Source organism: Cornus florida, unplaced genomic scaffold, assembly GCF_030987335.1.
Source record: "Cornus florida cultivar Cherokee Brave unplaced genomic scaffold, ASM3098733v1 CherokeeBrave_3.0.0_Hap2_Chr11, whole genome shotgun sequence".
In the NCBI taxonomy this organism is placed as follows: Eukaryota; Viridiplantae; Streptophyta; class Magnoliopsida; order Cornales; family Cornaceae; genus Cornus; species Cornus florida.
In genome coordinates, this window is record NW_026775581.1 from 97,792,597 (window position 1) to 97,815,928 (window position 23,332).

Below are 23,332 nucleotides of genomic sequence, written 5' to 3' on the forward strand. Positions count from 1 at the left end.
GTTTTGTTAACATCTTAGATCAATGAGAGGTAATAATCTCTTGAGTAATTATGATAAATTGCATTGATTGTCAATTTCAAAACATTTTTTTTTTTCTTGCATTCATTGAAGGGGTCACTTATATTCACTAATACATAAACATGATTTTAAAATACACTGCAAATTGTTTATTGCGACAAGCCTAGTATTCCTAATATTCAAATCCTTCAAGCCATTATTAGCCATAGACATCATTCCAAAGTAAACTGACGATTCTCTAACCTCTTGTTGACATTCATATTCAGCATAAAATATATTAATCATCTGAAGCAACACTTTTCCCCAGCAAACAACTTAATTGAATTCCAAAAAAGTAATAATATTTGATTACTCCAAAATGACATATACAATGCAGGACATTAGAAATGATTCTAGTGACCTTAATAGTCATATCCTTTTGGAGTTGTTACAAAACACACAATACACACATAGTACTACTTTTTACACCTTTATAGTCTATCTCCCAACTGAAAGATAGAAGAAGTTATTCTTTCAAAACACACCATATGGTTGTAATAGCAGTGGTCTAGAGCAGTATGGCTACTGCTCTAGCCGCCAAGCGCTAGCCATACTCCTCGGCATCAAGTAAATTGAAGTTATTCATTTGTCATCGTCAAGGTTCGCAGAATCCCAACTGTGAGAACCGATCACTTTTGCCATTATGGTTCCTTGGTCACAACCAATTACAATTCTGTCATGAGAAGTAACAGTAGCAGTAAGGACACGAAGAAAATATAAGATAAAAAGAAGTAGAAAAAGGTATTCGAAAAAAATTTCAACAATGGAATCCATATCCATTTTTCCAAACACTTGCCATGGCAACACAACTCAGCTGTATACTGACTAATTGCGTTTGCTACATGCATAAGAAAAGTGAGTGATGAAAACAAAATGATGATTAAGAACAAATTGTTCTGTTTTCTGCAACTTAGGCCAATAAATGTCCATGGTGCCAAGGGCGTGACACTGATGGGGTAGAGATATCATAACATTTTTTCATAATCGAAGGGTACATCGAGCATTTTCCTAGAAATTTACAACTAAGGATACGAATGAAGGAAATTATCTGAAAAACTTACTGGGATGAATCTCTCATGCATCCAATATGCCAAACTCTTCCGAGTTCATAATTCAGTGTGTTCTCAAGCCTGTACAACAATGAGCGATTGAGTAATTTGAGATTGAGAAGTAGCTGAACTAAAAATCATTTGATAGAATAATTACTAAAAATATAAGCAATTGATCTGGAATAGAACCAAAATGTTAGGGCTCAAAGTACGAAAATGCTCAAGTTTTCTTGTTCTAGCATTTTTATTTCTATGGTTGAAATAATGATATTGGGTTGGTTTGAATTTTCTTCTGCCAGCATTCCAAAAACCAACCAAATATGATCGTTATACATTGAGACCAAGGTTGATATCAGACATCAAGTAACCATCTGTTCTTCTAGGCAATATGTGAATCTAGGATAGAAATATAGCAGAGGAGGATCCATTCTTAAATGGATAAATTTAATGAGGACTCTTTTTTTTTTTTGACAAAATAGGCTCTCATTTTTAGGACATAATAGGGCCAAGAAAAGGAAGACAGAAAAAAGAAGAAGACATATTTGAAGATTTTAACCAAAACAAAAAATATTATCCGAGTTAAAATTGACTCACGTGAACTTTCAATCCAAATTTAAGCAAGCAAATGTAAAGGCAGCTGATATTTTACAAATGTCTGAAAAATTGTAAGGTTGTTTCGCTTGAAGCAAAGGTCAGGCAGTGTTTTCTAGCCATTTGAACTTGTTATAAATTAGTTTACAACTTACAGAAGTTACCTATAAGTTGTTGCATGCCATATCCGAACAGTCCCATCCTCAGAACCTGTAATGATAATGGGAATTTCTGGATGAATACATACTGAAGTTACATTGTTCGTGTGGCCTTCTAGCGTCTGGACACAAGTTTTGGTGTCACAATCCCACACCTGATTTCATAGGATTTAACAGTGAGTATATTCAAGTTACATTACATGTCTACTAAAACTCTGCTACGCTTAAGAAAATGAATAACATTATGGCAGACCTTAGTGGTATAGTCATCGGAACCAGTGATCAGATATGGTTTATCAACAGCTGTGAAGAAACCAACACAATTTACCCCTTTCGAATGGCCCTCCAGAGTGAATTTCGGACTAGGGGAGCCAATATCCCAAATCTGAAAAAAAACATACAATTCTTTTAGCATAAAAAGCACAACTATGCCTTCTCTAGCAAAAAAATAACTTCATGAGTTGCAAAATACTTGGACTCTTAGTCATACCTTTGTTGTGCAGTCAAGTGATGAACTAGCAAAGGTGTTGGTGTCATTTGGATTAAATGCTACTTGCATGACATAATGGCTGTGTCCTTCAAAGATTCGAGTGCAAGCCCAATCCTTCTCCCAATCCCAAAGCTTTACGAGCTTGTCATCGGATGCAGAAAGAACATATGGAAGGGTAGGATGCACAGCCAAAGACCTGATATAATCTGTGTGCGCCTCAAAATGTTTAACTTTTTCATTGGTATCGTAGTTGTATACATGGACAAACTTGTCATCAGATCCAGCAACAATCCAGTGTTCACGCGCTATAAACTTGGCTGATCTTACTGCAAACACATACACAAACTAGAGTGAATTGTGTTAGATGAAAGGGAAAATGCAAACAAAAAATGTGTTGATTGTATACCAGGTGAGTCTGTTAATTTGAAAGACCTCTCCATAGCCTGTAAAAGTATAAATGATTAAATATCAGTATCTTTTAAATCCAAAACAGAAAATCTAATTAGGGAACAGAGAGAACAGATGCCGGGAAATGACTATATGAAGAAGATGCTGCTGAATTTAAGAAAATGGCTAATTAGGATTAGATTTAACTGAAATAACGGATCACTTCAAGCATAACATAATTATGTAAAAGAAACAAAGTTTCTTACTTGTGACTGGTAGTTCCAACTACACACTGTTCCTGAATGTAAACTTGCTAGAATCCTGCATGAACAAGTATTATGCACCACAGTTCAGTAAAACAAAAACGAATCATCAATGAACCCTTTTTTTTTTTTAAAAAAAAAAAAAAAAACTTAAAACACTTTGGATTAAATATATTGCAGCATCCACTAGTCACCATGTGTATTGAAATGTGAAAACAATTGATAATTTGTTCATTATATAAGTGATAATTATACATCTTGCTAATACCAGCAATTTTAAAATTAAAACAAGAATAAACACGCGGTTAGAAATTTGGAAGGTACAACAAGGCTGATTAAAAAAAATTAATAATTACCATGGCTCTGTTGGATGGAAATCCACCGATTTAACTCTTTCTGACCTTTGTTCAAGTTCCTTCTGAATCAGGAATTACTGTTAGTAAGATAACAAATACAAGTAGTAATAATAATATAATTCAGGAAATAATAATAAGAAATCAATAAATAAAAATAATATGGGCATATATAGATGTAAAGAGAATGAAGAACAATATACCTTGAATTCAAGTGTGAGAGGCTGTTGATCACCAGATATAAAATTCAAAGACATGATCAAACAAAATTTTATTAGTCTCGACTCAAAATTAGACAAATTGCATGAAAGGTATTGAACAATTATTAATTAGTAAAACACTAGTGTTAATAAATGAAATATTCCATTCAATTCATAAGAATTAAACCACCCCATATAATATAAGGATATTCAGGAAATATATATCATTAAAGAGTAAAGTTATCAATGGACAACCTCATCATACTACTTGAAAAAAAAAAAAAAAAAAAAAAACTCACTCCGACATTTTTCTGTGGAATTTCAATCTTGGCATTCTATTTTAAAAGGTGAAAAAAGTATCACAGAATTATTAACTCTCCATGAGTTTTTCCAATTCTACATGAAAAAGTATGTAAACTATACAAACTAACATTATGAATGCCCGTAATTTTATATTTTAATTTCAAATCAAAATATATAACAAATGCAAAATATATTTAGAACATTCGAAGACAAAAGACACAATAAACTTACCATTGTCGATGTTAAAGAAGAGCTGAACTAATTATGAAAATGGAGGGAAAAGCTGAAGATTATATGTTGGAGAAAGGAGGGGCTTGTGATGTTTGTAGTAATGAGACCTCATGTATTTATACAATGGCATGCTTTGCAGTTGAGAAAATGTTAATGACTCCATTGTCACACTGCTTGGATTCTTGTGGTATGGTGTCATACAATAGTCCTCGACCCGTTTGATATGAAATGTGGTAGGATTGACGGCTGAGATGAAGCCTGGTTGGATTAGAGTCAGGGAGAAGAAATAATTGGACAAGTCAAGTCAATAGACTGGATTTTTTTTTTTTTTTTTTTCCTTTTTCCTTTCCATTAATTAAAAGAAGATGATTATTTGAACACGCCTTTTCTATTTGGATGACGTGTGCTCTATGGCTTAAAAGTCAAAGCGTGGAGAGCTTCTTGCTACTTTGACTTTACGGCATTATCCAAATACTGTATGTACAAAACGGTAAAGGGAAGAATTTATCAATGGGACAACCTCGTCATACTACCTTACAGCATCTTTTGTCCGCCTCTGGTTTTTATATTGTGTGTCATTTTCGAAATCATGAATGAAAGAGTTTTAAATCAATAACGAAATTTTCAATTTAATAGCATTATAATATTACAAAATCATATAATATGTGTGAGATATATATTGTATACTTGGCTAATTTTGTTATCAAAACAAATCCGATCGAGTTATAATTTTTCGATTCAAAATTTCAAGATTGAAGATCGGATATAAATTTGAAGAAATTCAAGTGTTCATGATTTAATACACTCCGGGATGATGAGAATAATACTTTAGGAAAGTTTGTGAGTGTGTGAGAACACCGGTTCAACAAATCCTGAACTGGTTCAAGCCTCAAGGTCTCCTGATCAGTTTAGAAACTTCAGTTTCCTTATCTGTTTTGATTCTTTTTTGGTCCAGACTTCCTTCCATAAACCTATGCACGAATCTACTTGTTTTACAAGTATGCTTAGGTCTTCCAAACTTCTATATAATACATCTTTCATTCATTATTGAGGTATGGCTTTGAGGAATATCAATTTAATATTTTGAGAAAGCCTTTAGAGATATATTATTCAAAAAATCAAATCTGATTGTTCTGAATTTATTTTTGAAAGCACACATATATATTCATGTTGTCCAAAAATATGTGGTATAATTCTACCATATACTATAATATTATTATTTAAATAATAAGTAAATATATAATGTGTGTGTGTGTGTATATATATATATAAGTATTATTATAAAATAATATATAATAAAATAAAAGTATACAAAATAAAGGAACCTGATTATAAGTCAAGGTTAGAATTTGATTCTATATCCTTAAGACAGATTCGCACCGCTATGGTGTTAGCGGACTTATTTGCGTCTATCTTCCAAGATGTAACGACTTGTCTTTCTTCGGTAGAGGCCTACAATCCAACCCAAAACCCACCTCTGTTCAGTGATTCGATCGGTCTCCACTAGAGGGAAATGAATAACGTCCACAAAAACACAAGGATTGTTGAGGATGATGAAGATGACCGTATTTCTCAAAAGCTCGATCACTGGATCAGAGATATTTGATTCTATATATTTGATTCTATATATATATTCTTATTATTCTGAAAATTGTTTTGTATTTGGCCCGATTCGGCCCAGACAACAGTGGTGGCCCTGAGGTGAGGCCAGACAATAGTGGTGGCCCTGGTGGGTCCCACCACATTGGGGTGGTGGGACCCACACGCCTTTGAGTGATTGGACAGATTGATAGATTGATTCTGTTTTGAAGAGCAAGCATTCCTCCTAGGAAAGTGATAAACAAATAGTTCCAATCCAATTGTGTATTATCTGTGAAAAAACAGAAAAAAAAGAAAGTGTATGATCACTTTGATTTATTGAGGAAACAATGTTACGTCAGATTCAGGTCCAATAGGGCCCTATTAGGGATGCCACACCATCTCACTAATTGAACAGGACAATTATTTTTTACCCGCTGACCCCACTTCTTACCCGGCTCCACTACCATGGTCTGAAGTAGTTACCGGGGATACCAGGTCATCAGTACGCACAGTAAAAATTAATATAACATTTAGTTAAAATGTATTTAGTAAAAATTAATATAACATTTAGTTAGTTGAGATCAGTTTTTAAAATTAGAGAAGGCCAATTTTATAAAATAATGTATTTTCATTACTGCTTGAATTTGGTTCTCTCTTCTGCACACAGGGTCCGGGTTCTTTGTGTTGGGAAACGTGCTAGTTTTAAAAACTTTTCGAGGGATTTAAATTCATAGATCTTGATTCATTACATAAAGACAAGTTTTATGCAAAAATAAAACATGATGTATCATTCAATTAAAAGATTGAATACTTACATTAAGGTTTGAGTAAACCTTAGATCTCTCCTCTAAAGTGAATGTTCTCACTTATTGTAGATCCCTTAGCAAGATGCATTCTCCTTGGATTTCCATCTTCTTGGTAATTGTTTTGCCTTTAGGAATCACTCATATGCCTCCATGAATGACCTTGGAAAACTAGGCTTGTGGGAGCCTCCATTAGATGAGAACATAAACCCTAATTTTCTAGAGAGAGAAAATATATTCCTTTTTCCTTCTACTAAAAATCACTCCTAAAATATACATAGATCATGTATATTTATAGGCAACATAAATGTAAAGAAAAGGAAACAACTAATCCTTCTCAATCTCTAATTCACATATATCAAATCTAATATGATTCCAATATCAAGTTGGGCTATGAGTGAGAATCCATTGGGCCTATTATTTTATTGGCTACAATGAATTAATAATTGGCCCGGTCCATGGACCCAATTCAATTAATTCATAAATTAATTTCTACTCCACTAAAAGAAATTAATTGAACTCCAATTAAATAATAAATAACCTCTAAGTCAATATTGCACTTTGACCCCTCTATGCATGATTAGTTATCGGATAAATAAAGCCATCAATCCGACTATTTAATTAATATATTTGTTTTGGTACCTTTGATTATTTTTGGCTCGATCACAATAAAACATTTGTTTGACAAAAATAATAATTTAAATAAATAAATATATAATAAATCATTTTGTCTAAAAATACACGAAGGCCTTCGAATTTACTTTGTGATCAAATATAATCAATACAAAATAAATACAAGTAGCAATGATGCAAATATTGAAAATATAACCCTCTAACTATTAATTACATAACTACCCAAAGTGTCGGTCTAAGGATCCCGAAGAATCCGCCGAATAAATCAAAGTAATTATTAATTAATAAAAGAGTCTATAATTTTCTCATACTTAAGAGTCAAATGCCATGACGGTGATAGGGAACAATTGCATACGACGGCTCTCGCAATATATCTCAACCTAACGCGGATCCAGTTCAAATCTTAATTAATTATGAGTCCATCCATAATTACCGACTATGAACCATTTATGATTACTATTTATATATCATGCATTGATTGCCATCACAAACATATATATAAATATCTCTTGTAATCAAATGGACACTATCAATTCTATAATGAATCGAAATATAATACATTGAATTCATCAATTGTATAAAACATAAATATTTCATAAACGTCAGGAACATATGTCACTTTAATCCAAATAGGAATTTGCTATGCCAGGGCATATAAATTCCAACAGCTCCCACTTGCCCTCATAACCAATTCAAATTGCACCTAACTCCAATGTTATCCAGATGATGATCAAAATTATTGATCAATAACACCTTTGATAATGGATCAACAAAGTTGTGTTCCAATGCAATGTTCTAGCCACAAGTACATTTTACTCACAGCCAATTTAAATTGCATCTAACTCCAATGTTATCCAGGTGTTGATCAAAACTATTGATCGACGACACCTTCGTTAATGGATCAACAAAGTTGTGTTCCAATGCAATGTTCTAGCCACAAGTACATTTTCTTGCCGGACAATATCATGTAGAACATGATACTTCCTATCAGTGTATTTTGTTCATCTATGGAACCTTGGGTCATTGGTTTGGACTACTTCTGCACTATTGTCGCAATATAGCTCGATAGGCAGGCTAGTATGCTCCACAACCTCTAAATCAGTGAGATCAAACCAATAGGCTTCTTTTGCCGCCTTTAAGGCTGCAATATATTCCACCTGCAGGTTTGAGTCAGCAGTTGAAATCTGCTTAACAATCTACCAACTGATTTCCCTTCCATTAAGTGAACATACACTAAGTCATGAACCTCATAGTATCTACTTCTGATTGAAAATCAGAACTAGCATACCTGACTAGGACCATATCATCACATCCATAAATGAGTATGATATCATTGATTCTCCTTAGGTACTTAATGATATTTTTCACAACAGACTAGTTGTCAAGTCTAGTATTGGACTGATCTTTACTGACTATCCCTACTATGTAGCGGATGTCCTGTTTGGTATAGACCATGGCATATACGAGACTCTCATATGCCGAAGCATATTGTTCCAGTCTCATTTGCTCAATCTCCTTTGATAGTCTTGAAAAACTACTTACTAGAGAGAGCAATCCATATCAATAAAGCAAGAACTCATTCTTTGAGTTATGCATACCAACCTGGTCAAAACTTTATCAATGTAGGATTATTAAGATAAGCCTATTTTCCTTTTAACCTGATCTTGCAAAAGCTTGATCCTAGGAATATAGCTTACATCTTGAAAATCCTTCATTTAAAAGTAATTGAACAACTACCTTTTTATTGATAACAAAACTTCCACGTCATTATAAATGAGTAGGATGTCATCAATATATAGAATTAAGAAAAATAATGACATTCCCTTGTACACTCATGATTTATTCACTAAGAAATCTTCTGGTATCTTTTTGTAGATTAACTTGCCTTCCATAGGTATCACCTTACTAGAAAGTTCTACAAGATCCCAGAATTTATTAGAATACATAGATTCCAACTCTGATTTCATAGTAACTCACCAAAACGATCTGTATCCATATCGGTTCACGCTTCCGTGTAGCTTACTGGGTCCAACTCATGTTTAACAGGGATGTCCATAATGTTCTCACCTAAAAACATGATTCTGTCGGTTAGATGATAATCCTCCCACTACATTAATGTACCGATGCAGGAATCTGTGTACTAGATGATGCTGACGCATCAATAGGGAATTCATATATTATTCTCAATCTCTATAATAAGTGTGTTCACATGTGGTACATCTGGTACTCATACAATATTCTCTAACATTATGCTACTAGATGTGTGATTCATAATATGATTCTTCTATAGATAAATAGTGAGTGTAAACAATCAACTTTTATCTTTGAGATCATAAAATAATCCATCCTAGTGACTTAAGAGTAGCTATCAAATCTAGCATGCCTATGATCTGCTTCCAACTTACTTGTCCATATCAAACGCACATGTGCAAGACTACCCCATACGTGCATGTGATTCAAACTAAGATTTAGTAAAAAACAGAGCTCAACGGTATCCTTGAGACAGACTAAGATGGAATGCAGTTCATAATGCGCATCAATGTCATTAACGCTAAACTCTTAAATGAAAGAGATAATGTGGCATAACTGATCATAGATCTAACCATGTTAAGTGGAATTCTGTTATTCCTATTTGACACCTAAATGCATTTAGCATCAATTGCGGAAAACTGGTATATAATACCCTCATTGACCATATAGTCTTTGCACTATCCCAAGAAATACTCATATCCTCGATCAGATCGAAGTGTCTTGATAAATTTACCTAATATGTGCTCCACATCAGTCTTAACCTTCTCAGAATATACCAAGAGTTTAAGACTTGTGTTGCATCAGATAAACTTATCCAAAACGTGAGTAATCTTGCTTGGATGTTCATAAGACCACACGTGTCAGTGTGTACCGACTCCAATTGTCCTTTATGTCTATTTCATCTGGCTGATTAAGCCCTAAGAGTTATATATCCTTTAAAACAGGGTTCACAAGTTTGGTTTAGGCTTCTCTGCCTCACTAGGTAATTAACCTTCTTTGACCAATCTTTGAATTTTATTTTGATTGATAACAACCTAAAAATAGACATTAAAAATACAATGAGTCAGGAATAACAATTTTTCTCTTAACATTCAATCTAGAAGATGCAATATTAGTTTTTACATCCTGTAAATCTTAAGAGTTTGTGATTATAGTATATTAACCATCTTTCAATGCACCAGAAGCAATAGCATATCTATTCAATTTTATAAAACCAGTTTTACAAAATAACAACACAGTTTTTATAAACCATAAGTGAAACAAAAATTAGATTGCGTCTAACTTCTGTGCATAAAGATAGTTCTCTAATACTAATATCCTCATACTCTCTAATTTCAGATGTAATACTCCCACTGACCTAACTACAACCTTGGCATCAGGTCAAAAGATAAATATATATCCATATCATCAAGGCTTCTGGATTCCTGAAATCCTTACGATGAACTGCAAACATGTTTAGTGGCTCCAGAATCTATCCATCAGGAATTAATAGATGCAACCACATAACATGACTCAATGATTAAATTTATATTTTCCTATGCCACGTCATTGCTTAGACATTTCGTCCTATAGTGTTTTAGTTAACGGCAAAAGAAACAGTTTCATTCGCCCTCAACATACACTGCCTTATTCCCTTTAACCTTTTAGATACCTATGTTTTGTGCTAGCCTAGTCCTATTATCATCCTTCTTCTTTGCTTTGCCCGTCCACTTGGGCCTAGAAGAAGATGGTATAGACTAGGTTAGATTGATAGGAACGCCCAAACTCTTGATTATCCCTTCATCTGTTATCAATTCTATAAGAATATCAGCGAGTGTGAACTCAAACTGATTCCTTATTTAGTTCACTCTAACAGAGTCGAACGAGTTTGGTAACAAGACAATAATCATATCAACTTGAAACTTACCACCCAAGTCAGCCCTATTGATCTCCAGCTAATTTTAAATAATAAACAATCATTTTCCAAAATTCGATTTCATACTGGAGTTCCTTAGGCTATCTTGATGCTATTTGTAATACCCCTAATTTTTAAAAGGATATTCCTGATATTTAATGGTATTTAATTTATTATTTAAGTGTATTTTATTTGATTATGTGTCATTATTTTTTTCATTAGGTGCTTAATTGTTTTCTTTTGTGGTGATTTAATTTATTTAAATGATATTATTTTTAGTTATTTGATTGAAATTACTTATTAGTGTTTTAATTATTTAATTAGCATTAATGGTTTAAGTGTAATTGGTTTAGTTATTTGATCGGAATTATTTGTTAGTGTTTTAATTATTTAATTGGAATTAATGGTTTAAGTGTAATTGGTTTAATTATTCTATGTGTGTCTTATTTTATGTGTGTCTTATTTGGTTTAATTGGGTTTACTAATTATTATTTTGTTCAATTAGATTATTTGTTAAGTATTTAATGGTGAATAGGGTAATTAGGTAAATACATCTAACTAGGGTTTTAATTACAGTATAAATTAGGGTTTTATATTATAGCCGTCGTAAGTTTCTACGTTAATTGGATAGGCCGGTTAGGATTGTGAGTTGGACTTAAATGAACTTAGGGTTTAGGAAAACTCTATAAGTATAAGGTAGACGTCTGTGTAGGGTTTTTTTTTAAAACAAAGCACACGTTTTGTGGAAGTGGAGAAGGAAAAACGCAGTTTTTTACATTCTGCCAAGGTTTGATCAAAGCTCCGATCCCGCTTCGTCCGTGGTCCGATCGAGCTGAATTTTGGAAGAGAGGTTTAGGACTCAGTGACGCACAATCTGAACGGTGGAGATCAGAGTTTGACATCGGGAACAGTGATTCGTACTCGTGAACAGTAACTGGGTCGCACAGGTTTTTTCCATTCTGCCCAGATTTACTCAAACATCCGATCCTGCTTCGTCCGTGGTCTGATCGAGCTGAATTTTGGAGGAGAGGTTCACGACTCAGTGACGCACAATCTGAATGGTGGAGATCAGAGTTTGACCTCAGGAACAGTGATTCGTACTCGTGAACAGTAACTGGGTCGCACAGGTTTTTTTTTCCATTCTGCCCAGATTTCATCAAACATTCGATCCCGCTTCGTCTGTGGTCCAATCGAGCTGAAATTTGGAGGATAGGTTCATGACTCAGTGTCGCATAATCTGAACGGTGGAGATCAGATTTTGAGTTCGGGAATAGTGTTTCGTACCCGTGAACAGTAACCGGGTTTTGGAACTCGCCGGGATTTTTTAAGAAGACGACGTCGAAACTTTGAACAAAAGTTTTTGAGGCAAGATTCTATCCTTACTCTTTCCCTTAGGCTTCATACTCTTTGCACTCTTAAATGATTCCAGGATTAATGAAGATTAAACCAAACTAAAATGATATCTGTTTTGCTATGAAACTGGTAGTTACAGTAGTGTTGTATGCTTGTTCAACCTAGACTAAGCATGTTTATGGATGCATTGTGGTTCTGTGGTTCACGTTTTTCCTTACCACTGCTAGTATAAATTATTGGAAGGATGGGTCTAGATGATAGCTATCTTAACTTCTGTAATAGCAACTGTTGGAACTTAAATACTAGGAGGATTTGAGTTTAACACTAGATCGGTTTTGTGGAACACTATAATTTGAGCATGTCTACATACATACTGTGAATATTGTTTTGATGCTTACATTATCATAGTTAGTATCAACTGTGGAGGTTAGGATTTTGTGATACATACCCTACATATCTGTATGTCATTTGTAAGGTGTTAAATGGAAGTTTTAATTAATTCTGTCTTTATATCAGACTAAAGGGAACAACTTAAATTGGGCATGTATATGTTGTTGTTGTGACCCTGTTTATCAATGCTTATTTTATCACTGCTAACATTGAATGTTGGATGTTGGAATTTAGTTGATATATACTTGATTTATTGGTATTATTGACTACTGGAGGATTGGAAAGTAGGCACCGGTATGGGACGGTGGCATACTAAGGATGGGTTTGGTTTTTAAATCAATACCATTACCCACCTACTTGGAATAAGAATGGGATTAACTAAAAGTTAAGTCCCGTGGATTTGTATTGTCATGGCAACTACTTGTTGAGCGGCAATACCAGGGATTTTGGATGGATTTTATATATGTATTGTTATGGTGCCTCGGTATGAGCTTGAGCCTCAGGACCGATGGCTAGGGAGCGTATATGCATCGGGATGTGTAGCTGGTTACGATGGTTGGAGGTGTACCCTGTTTAGGTATAGGTACATGTGCCCACTTCGTGTGCGTTTTAGCATGTTACCTCTATTCAGGTTGAGACCGGCCTGTAGTCCAGTGAGAGTCCTTTAGTGTGACTATATATATATATTTATGGACTATTAGCTATTGTTGAATTGTTTAGGATGTACATGCGTATCGGGCCTCTGTTTGGATTGTCGTAGTATAGAACTTGCGCGTGGGCCTGACCCACTTCTATTTTTCAGGTACACGACAGTTCCAGGCTTAGACGTGTTCGTGCTGAGCAGAGATCTCTATTCACTTTTCCGACGATGTTGGGCTCTCTCTATAGTTTTATTTCTGGACGTTTATTACATTTGTTCTATCTTCCGTTTGGATGTTTAATAGGGGTCCACTAGAGATGGATTCTCAAGTTGTAAACTGATGGAGTTTTGGAGTTTGGGTTTGATGGATTTTAATAATTATAATATTTTGCGGATTCTATTTTTAGTTCCTTCCAGCTTTAATTTCATTTCTTAATTTATTTTGTATTCCGTGTTCATTATAAAATATTAATTGTTTGATATTCCCTCGGGTTTGGGCCTGGGCCTGATCAACCCGTGTCTCGGATCCGAGGGGTATCTCATTATTCAAGTCTGATATAGTACTTTAGCATACTCTCTATTTAATCTCACGAAAACATCTTATTTACATTTATCATGATGCTTGAAGAAAATAAAATAATGTAAATGTTAGCTTTGGAGCGTATTCGAGGTAAACTCTAGAATATTGCACCAATTCATCTCATTTGCCGTATTTCACTTATTCAAAGCATTAATGTTCTCTTGGGCATCTTAAAGTAAAAGGATTATGTTTTAGGAGTAGTAAATACATTTGTACCACCACGTTGTGAATAAAATATCTAAATTCCTTTTCTAGTCATTATAAATGAAGTCCACATACAATGAAATTAGTAAGCAGATAAAATGGATTAGACATAATTAGTCTGAATATAAATGCATTTATACAATATGCAAGGTGAATTATTAATACTGTCATGCATATTTAAAATTAAAATGAGTTTGTTTACCACATAATATAATAAATCTCAATCGAACAAGAGATCATTATCATTATTGGTGAACAATCCCTTTTAATTAATGTGGGTCCCTCAACTCTGTAGCATAATAAATCAACCAATCAATATGTCAATAACTTATCCTGTTGGAGGAGTTCATTATTATTATTGTAGAGATTCATTTGCTATTAGGTGAGCACTTCCATTAAAATAATATGTGGCTCCCTTAACCACTGCATGAAAAATCGGATAACCAATACACCAATAACTTATTCGGTTGGCGAAATTCATTACTGTTATTGGCGGGCAAATCCCATCATCTCCATATTTCTTAAGACAATGTCTTGTCTATCTATATGAAATGATTCCCGATTATGTTTAGCCTTTCTAAAATCACCTAGTGTAGACCACTCCGTTGGGAAGCTAACACTATTGATTTTAGATTGAGTGTATAACGTTATTAAAGCTCTAATGAAAAATAAAATATTAAATATCTTGTCATTATAATCTAGACTCTTTAAATCATGCGTAGGGCCTTATTTTTAAAGATTTAATTACAATGAACATTTAATATTATTATTTTCATTAAATAACCATTCTTGTAATATTAAGACTCTTCAAATCATGTGTGGGGCCTTATTTTTGAAGATCTAATTACAATGGTGTTAATAACAAAGGCCATGGGGCAATGTATAAAAATCCCCGCTCCCACTTAATTTTTAATCATTCATAATTAGGGTTTTCATTTTATTCATTTACATGATATAATGCATGCAAAACGTCTTGATTTTAATCCAATTAAATTTAGAAAATATTTGGACTTTAAACGATTCACTAATATTTAATTTGAGGCACACTTTAAAAATAATTTACAAAAATAATTTTTCATTTCCTAATAAGTGCTCTCAAATTAATTAGTAATCAAATCCAATTAATTTTCATAATTTAATTAGTATAAATCAAGTCATTTAATTAAATATTATGGATCCAATGCATGAATAATAATAATAAATAATTAATTATTCCATGCATCAGTTAAATAAATAAATAACAGACAGAAGCAATTTAAATGGCCAATGGATTCAGCTTTTAACATTTATATGCTCTAAGTAATGCGCGAGGGTCTATCATTAGCCGCGTCACATGGGATTATTTCCCATCAATCCCTCTTGATCTCCAGCCAAAACCTTGCTGCCGATAACTCTCCGGTCGCCGGAAAATCGCCGAAAAATTTCAGAAATTAAATTAGGCCTTAAAAAATTCCAGAAAAATTCTGAAAAATTTCTAAAAAATCCCAGAAAATTCCTGAAGCCTAATTTAACCCTCTTGGACCTTCTTGAAGCTTCATAGCATCCTTTGACGAAGATTACATGGTTTTAAAAATATTTACAATTTGAAATACAAAGGAAAAAATTAAATTACATCATTGAACTTTCAAACGGCTAAATCAAAGCCTTAATTACATTAATTTAACCCATAAGCTTCATCCATGGCCCAACCATACATCATCATTCATTCACAATTATTCATACATCATCATGTATCAATATATATCAACATATTAAATCATACATCAACATACATCAATAAAAATATATATGAATATAATTTTGGATCCATGAATGATGATTTTCATAAAATCATGATCTCTAGTAATGAATCAAACCATGCTCTAATACCACTATTGGGAAACGCGTTAGTTTTAAAAACTTTTCGAGGGATTTAAATTCATAAATCTTGATTCATTACATAGAGATAAGTTTTATGCAAAAATAAAACATGATGTATCATTCAATTAAAAGATTAAATACTTACATCAAGGTTTGAGTAAACCTTAGATCTGTCCTCTAAAGTGAATATTCTCACTTATTGTAGATCCCTTAGCAAGATGCATTTTTCTTGAATCTCCATCTTCTTGGTAATTGTTTTACCTTTAGGAATCACTCATATGCCTCCATGAATGACCTTGGAAAACTAGGCTTGTGGGAGCCTCCATTAGATGAGAACATAAACCCTAATTTTCTAGAGAGAGAAAATATATTCCTTTTTCCTTCTACTAAAAATCACCCCTAAAATATACATAGACCATGTATATTTATAGGCAACATAAAGGTAAAGAAAATGAAACAACTAATCCTTCTCAATTTCTAATTCACATATCTCAAATCTAATATGATTCCAATATCAAGTTGGGCTATGAGTGAGAATTCATTGGGCCTATTATTTTATTGGCTACAATGAATTAATAATTGGCATGGTCCATGGACCCAATTCAATTAATTCATAAATTAATTTCTACTCCACTAAAAGAAATTAATTGAACTCCAATTAAATAATAAATAACTTCTAAGTCAATATTGCATTTTGACCCCTCTATGCATAATTAGTTATCGGATAAATAAAGCCATCAATCCGACTACTTAATTAATATATTTATTTTGGTACCTTTGATTATTTTTGGCTCGATCACAATAAAACATTTGTTTGACAAAAATAATAATTTAAATAAATAAATATATAATAAATCATTTTGTCTAAAAATACACGAAGGCCTTCGAATTTACTTTGTGATCAAATATAATCAATACAAAATAAATACAAGTAGCAATGATGCAAATATTGAAAATATAACCCTCTAACTATTAATTACATAACTACCCAAAGTGTCGGTCTAAGGATCCCGAAGAATCCGCCGAACAAATCAAAGTAATTATTAATTAATAAAAGAGTCTATAATTTTTTCATACTTAAGAGTCAAATGCCATGGCGGTGATAGGGAACAATTGCATACGACGGCTCTCGCAATATATCTCAACCTAACGCGGATCCAGTTCAAATCTTAATTAATTATGAGTCCATCCATAATTACCGACTATGAACCATTTATGATTACTATTTATATATCATGCATTGATTGCCATCACAAACATATATATAAATATCTCTTGTAATCAAATGGACACTATCAATTCTATAATGAATCGAAATATAATACATTGGATTCACCAATTGTATAAAACATAAATATTTCATAAACGTCAGGAACATATGTCACTTTAATCCAAATAGGAATTTGCTATGCCAGGACATATAAATCCCAACACTTTGAACCTAGGTCATGTTGCACCATGTGCCTCAATCTAATTATTATTTTAGTCAATCAATAAACTAATACATATTTTCAAAGTCAAGCCCAATAGCTTAATTGAATCAACTATGAGGGAGAGGACTGGGAGAGAGATGTCCAAGTAATAATTATTCATTCTACAAAAAAAAAAAAAAAAAAAATGCCAACATTAATATTTTAAACTTTCTTGCAATTATATAATATATATTAGAACAGAATTATGCTTCTTGCTTAATTATTTGCATGAGAATTGTTATAAACTAAATTCCCTTTTAATTTTTGCGGTTCTTATAGATTGTGAGTAACATCGGCAAAGCACCTTTGCTAGTGCACATCTACTCAGATGATGAAAAAGCATCCTCATCATCATCCACCTCAATCAAAATAACGATAGAGAAGGCTGTTGCTAGAGGACTGTGGGAGGCGGAGAGTCCCATCCCCACCCCCAACGGCGTTATCTTGGTGGAGGAACTAAATAGTAGCGAAGAAGGTGGTGCCATTTGCGATGAAAAGAAGTCGAATGGTGTGGGCATCAGCAGCCAGCAGCACAAACTGTGGGGAATACTCATTCAAGGCAAAGGGGTTAATCGCATTGGACATGCATGCTACATCCTCAAGACTTGCCGAGTTCAATCCTTGTTCGGATTCTGCACCCACTTTTGTTTAACTAGGGTTGAGTGCTTTGTAGAGAGTGCAGAAATTCAGCTTCAAAAAATGTGGTTGCAGAGGTAGCTAGGGATCTGCATGCCTCAGGTTTTACTTTTAACATTTCCTTGTATATTCACCGATACATGAACATGATTATTTCTGAATACACTGCAAATTGTTTATTGGGACATGTCTAGTATCCCTGAAATTTGAATTCATCAAGCCATAGACATCATTCCTAAGTAAAGTGACAATTCTCTAATATCTTTTTGATAGAATGGGTCGTTTTTATTTAGCATAAAATGTATTAATCCTCTAAATCAGCATTATTTTATTACTTCAAAATGACATACAATACAGGACATTACAAATGATTCTATAAAACACAAAATACACACAGGGTAGAAGAAGAAAGATAATGAAGAAGATTTACAACAGAACATCAGAAAAATTTCTATCAACTGGAAGATAGAAGAAGCTATTTCTCTAAAACACACCATATAGTAGTAGCAGTGGCCTAGAGCAGTAGCCATAATCATCAGCATCAAGTGAATTGAAGTTATTCATTTGGATTTTCCTTGTCATCAACATGGTTTGTAGAATCCCAACTGTGAGAGCCGGTAACTTTTGCCATAATTTTTCCTTGGTCGCAACCAATTACAATTCTGTCATGACAAGTAATAGTAGCAGTAAGGACACAATAATAAGATAAAATGTAGTAGAAAAAGGCATTTGAAAATTTGGACAATGAAGTCCACATCCATTTTTCCAAACACTTGCCATGGCGACGCAACTTAGCTTTATATGACTAATTTGTGTCAGCTACATGCACAAGAAAAGTGAGTTATGAAAACAAAAGGATAATTAAGAATGGCTTATTCTGTTTTCTATGAGTTAACGAATAATGTCCATTGTGCTAAGGGTGTGACACTGATGGGGTAGAGATGTCATAACAATATTTTCATAATTAAAGAGTACGTTGAGCATCTTCCTAGAAATTTACTACTAAAGACATGAATGAAGAAAATTATCTGCAAAACTTACTGGGATGAATCTCTCATGCATCCAATATCCCAAACTCTTCCGAGTTCATATTTCAGTGTGTTCTCAAGCCTGTAAAACAATGAGCGATTGAGTAATTCGAAACTTAAAAGTGGCTGAACTAAAACATGTTTTGATTGAAGAACAATTGATCTGCAGTGTTAGGACTCATAATATGAAGATGCTCAAGTTTTCATGGTATAAGATTTTAGTTTCGAGTTAAATTTAAAATTGAGAATAGTATCCGAGTTAAAATTAATACTGTTTCGTTTTCTGGCCATCTGAACCAAGTATAAATTATTTTACACCTTACAGAAGTTACCTGTAAGTTGTTGCGTGCCATATCCGAATAGTCCCATCCTCAGAACCTGTAATAATAATGGGAACTTCTGGATGAACACATATTGCTGTTACATTGTTCGTGTGGCCTTGTAGCGTCTGGACACAAGTTTTGGTTTCATAATCCCACACCTGATTTCATAGGATCTAACAGTAAGTATATATTCTAATTATATTACATGTCTACTAAAAACAAATTGTACTAGGCTTGAAAAATGAGTAACAATATGGCCGACCTTAGTGGTATAGTCATCAGAACCAGTGATCAGACATGGTTTATCACCAGCTGTGAAGAAACCAACACAATTTACCCCATTTGAATGGCCCTCCAGAGTGAATTTCGGACTAGAGGAGCCAAGATCCCAAATCTGCAAAAGCAAACATTAATTACCACAGAATAAAAATACACAATTATACCTTCTCTAGCGAAAAACGAACTTTATAAGTTGCCATAACACAATCTTAGGTGTACCTTCGTTGTGCAATCAAGTGATGAACTAGCAAAGGTGTTGGTGTCTCTTGGATTAAATGCTACTTGCATGACATAATGACTGTGTCCCTCAAAGATTCGAGTGCAAGCCCAATCCTTCTCCCAATCCCAAAGCATTACGAGCATGTCATCAGAGGCGGAAAGAACATATGGAAGGGTAGGATGCAGAGCCAAAGACCTGATATAATCTGTGTGCGCCTCAAATTCTTTAACTTTTTCATTGGTATTGTAATTGTATACACGTATAAACTTGTCATCCGATCCAACAACAACCCAGTCTTCACGTGCTATGAACTTCGCTGATCTTACTGCAAAACACGTACACAAGTTGAAATGTAAAGACGAGTGAATTCTGTTAGATTATAGGGGGAAATGCAAACACAAAATGTAGAGATTAGTATACCTGGTGATTCTGTTACTTTGAAGGATTTCTCTATAGCCTGTAAAAGTATAAGTGGTAAATGCAAACACAAAATGTAATAGTTTAGGGAACGGAGAAAATAGATGCCGGGAAATAAGTATATGAAGAAGATGCTGCTGAATTTAAGAAACCCTGAGTATATTACCAAGATGGATCACTAAAAACCATAGAAAATGGCTAATTAGGATTAAATTTAACAGAAATAATCAATCACTTCAAGCATAACATAATTGTGTAAAAGAAACGCAATTTCTTACTTGTGACTGGTAGTTCCAAATACACACTGTTCCTGAATATAAACTTGCTAGAATCCTGCAAGAACAAGTATTATGCGCCATAGTTCAGTAAAACAAATACTTAATTCACCATGAACCATTTTTTTTTTTTTCTTAAACTCTCTTTACATTAAATATATTGCAGCATTCACTAGTCACCATTTGTATTGAAGTAGGAAAACAGTTGATAATTTGTTGCTTATGTAAGTAATAATTATACATTAGCAATGTAGAAGGTAAAACAATGCTGGTCAAAAAAATTTATAATCACCATGGCTGTGTTGGATGGAAATCCACCGACTTAACTCTCTCTGACCTTTGTTCAAGTTCCTTCTGATTCAGAAATTACTGTTAGTATACAAAATAATAACAATAATAGTAGTAGTAATATAATAATAAATTATTCAGGAAATAATAATAAAAAAAAGTCTTGGCATAGATGTAAAGCGAATGAAGAACAATGTACCGTGAATTCAAGTGTGAGAGGCTGTTGATCGCCAGATATAAAATCCAAAGACATGATCAAACAAAATTTTATTAGTCTCAACTCAAAATTAAACCAAATGCGCGCACGGTATTGAACAATTACGAATTAGTAAAAGACTGGTGTTAGTACATGAAATATTCAATTCAATTTCATGAGAATTAAATCACCCCATATATATATATATATATATAAAAGAAGTTATCACTTGGAAAACCTCATCACGCATACTTTTAATGAATGCTCCGACCTCTTGCTTTATGTAGCATTATTTCGAGATCATTTTTTTAAAATTTTTATTTGGACATGAAACTCACACTCCTGTTATGGGCTTCAATCATTGACCTTCTATTTTAGAAGGTGAGAAAGTACTTATAACTCTCGATGAGTTTGTCTAATTCTAATGAAAATTTTCTAAATGCGATGCAATCTATACAGACTAACATTATGAACGGCTAATTATAACTCTGTTGATGACAATAATATATATATATATATATATATATATATATATATATATATATATATATATATATATATATATAAAATGCAAATTATTTTTAGACAATTCGAAGACAAAGCAGAAAATAAACTTACCATTGTCAAATGTTAAAGAAGCTGAACAAATTCTAAAAAATGGAGGAAAAAAGTGCAGATTTATGTTTGAGAAAGGAGGGGCTTAAGCTGTTTGTAACTTTGTAGTTGTGAAACCCCTATTTATATGATAGCATGCTTGGGGTAGTTAAGAAAATGGTCATGTCTCAACTTAATAAATTATTAAATTGTGACTACTTGGAATGTTCTGTTGTCAAAATACATTGAATGTTGTGTATGTGTCATACAATACTCCTGGACCCGTTGGATATGAAATGTGGTAGAATTGACGGCTGAGATGAAACTTAGTTGGATATTGAGTTCGAGAGCAGCAAAAATTGGAAAAGTCAAGTCAATAGAATGAAGTTTCATTAGAAGATGCAAAGATTCTAACACGCTTTTACTTTTGTTGTCTTGGATGAAATTTCTCCAAGTATAAAGATTTGGCCTCTCCCTCACATCGCATTCGGAGTTGGATTAGAATTCATTTTGTTTTATTGATATCCACGTCTTGTTTAACACAGGTCAATGCCTATTTCACATTCTGGAATATATTTACAAGAATAACCTCTTTTATTTATTTATTACAGACCCAAATTTGTTTTTCCCGAACACATGATGTTAGAAGAAACTTCTAAATATTGCATAAAAATTATAAAATTATGTTGACTCCAAAAATGTGCATCCTACGCTATTGGGTCTTGAAGAGACAGGCTGGCAAGGCAGAAAACCTAGTCTGATGGCTAGCCCAAGCAACAGATGAGCCAAAGAGTGAAAGCCTCAATTGGACTCTCCAAATAGTTTAAAAAAAGGGAAGAAACAAGCCAAGTCAAAGAAAGGAATGGGTTAGTGGTGTGGACAGTATGTTTCTTGGGACGTCTTCCGCTCGAGAAATTATTGTATTTCTTATCAATCACGTGATGACATATAAGCAAAACGTGAAATAAAGTTGACGTAATTACTTACTTGTCACTGTGTGATTGGTCAGACCAATGATCCCAGAACCATATAATAATTTCTCCACGTACCTATGTGATTATCAATATATAAACCAAACATTACTTTTTTTTTAGGAAAAATTACATATAAATGGAGTTAAAGTTCCATATTTACTTAGAGGCTGAGTCAAAGTTCCATATTTCTCTAAAATGGATTGCTGAGGTGGCACATGGTTTTTTACTGTTTAGAAATTGTGATGCCTAAAATACCCTTCCGCGAAGGTACTACTTTTTCTTCGAAGGTACTACTTTTTTGAACTGAAGGTACTACTTTTTGGCGTCCAGGTACCATGTTTTTTAAACACTCGCGAAGGTACTACTTTTTCTCCGAAGGTACTACTTTTTTGAACTGAAGGTACTACTTTTTTGAACTGAAGGTACTACTTTTTTATTAGGGAAGGGCATTTTAGGCACCACAATTTTTTAAACAGTAAAAAATCATGTGCCACCTCAGCAATCCATTTTAGAGAAATATGGAACTTTGACTCAGTCTCTAAGTAAATATGAAACTTTGACTCCATTTATATGTAATTT

General features: G+C 33.4%; 2 protein-coding genes across 2 annotated transcripts; both read right to left on the bottom strand.

Moving 5' to 3' along the window:
* Positions 1-315: 315 nt before the first annotated feature.
* Positions 316-4,247, bottom strand: LOC132286092 (coatomer subunit beta'-2-like). Its single transcript, XM_059788357.1, has 10 exons — positions 4,083-4,247; positions 3,552-3,572; positions 3,352-3,413; positions 2,999-3,053; positions 2,752-2,788; positions 2,346-2,671; positions 2,109-2,240; positions 1,862-2,010; positions 1,119-1,187; positions 316-730 (listed from the first exon to the last, which is right to left on the bottom strand). The coding sequence occupies exons 1-10, from the start codon at positions 4,083-4,085 to the stop codon at positions 640-642; spliced, it is 945 nt and encodes a 314-aa protein (XP_059644340.1). The 5' UTR covers positions 4,086-4,247; the 3' UTR covers positions 316-639.
* A 14,199-nt stretch (positions 4,248-18,446) lies between these two features.
* On the bottom strand, positions 18,447-21,932 carry LOC132285350 (coatomer subunit beta'-2-like). The gene is made up of 10 exons (XM_059787534.1): positions 21,804-21,932; positions 21,189-21,209; positions 20,994-21,055; positions 20,705-20,759; positions 20,430-20,466; positions 20,009-20,334; positions 19,773-19,904; positions 19,520-19,668; positions 19,201-19,269; positions 18,447-18,821 (listed from the first exon to the last, which is right to left on the bottom strand). Exons 1-10 carry the CDS (start codon positions 21,804-21,806, stop codon positions 18,716-18,718), a joined length of 960 nt encoding a protein of 319 aa, XP_059643517.1. The 5' UTR covers positions 21,807-21,932; the 3' UTR covers positions 18,447-18,715.
* Positions 21,933-23,332: the final 1,400 nt, after the last annotated feature.

Bases quoted from the DNA above. Each gene is read 5' to 3' on its own strand.
- LOC132285350 (XM_059787534.1), bottom strand. The intron at 20,760-20,993 runs GTGATTATAAAT...TTGTTCTTGCAG, and splicing joins TTCCATCCAACACAGCCATG to GATTCTAGCAAGTTTATATT. The intron at 20,467-20,704 runs GTAAGAAATTGC...ATACTTTTACAG, and splicing joins TTTGGAACTACCAGTCACAA to GCTATAGAGAAATCCTTCAA.
- LOC132286092 (XM_059788357.1), bottom strand. The intron at 3,414-3,551 runs GTATATTGTTCT...TTCCTGATTCAG, and splicing joins CTCTCACACTTGAATTCAAG to AAGGAACTTGAACAAAGGTC. The intron at 1,188-1,861 runs GTAACTTCTGTA...ATTGTTGTACAG, and splicing joins TGGCATGCAACAACTTATAG to GCTTGAGAACACACTGAATT.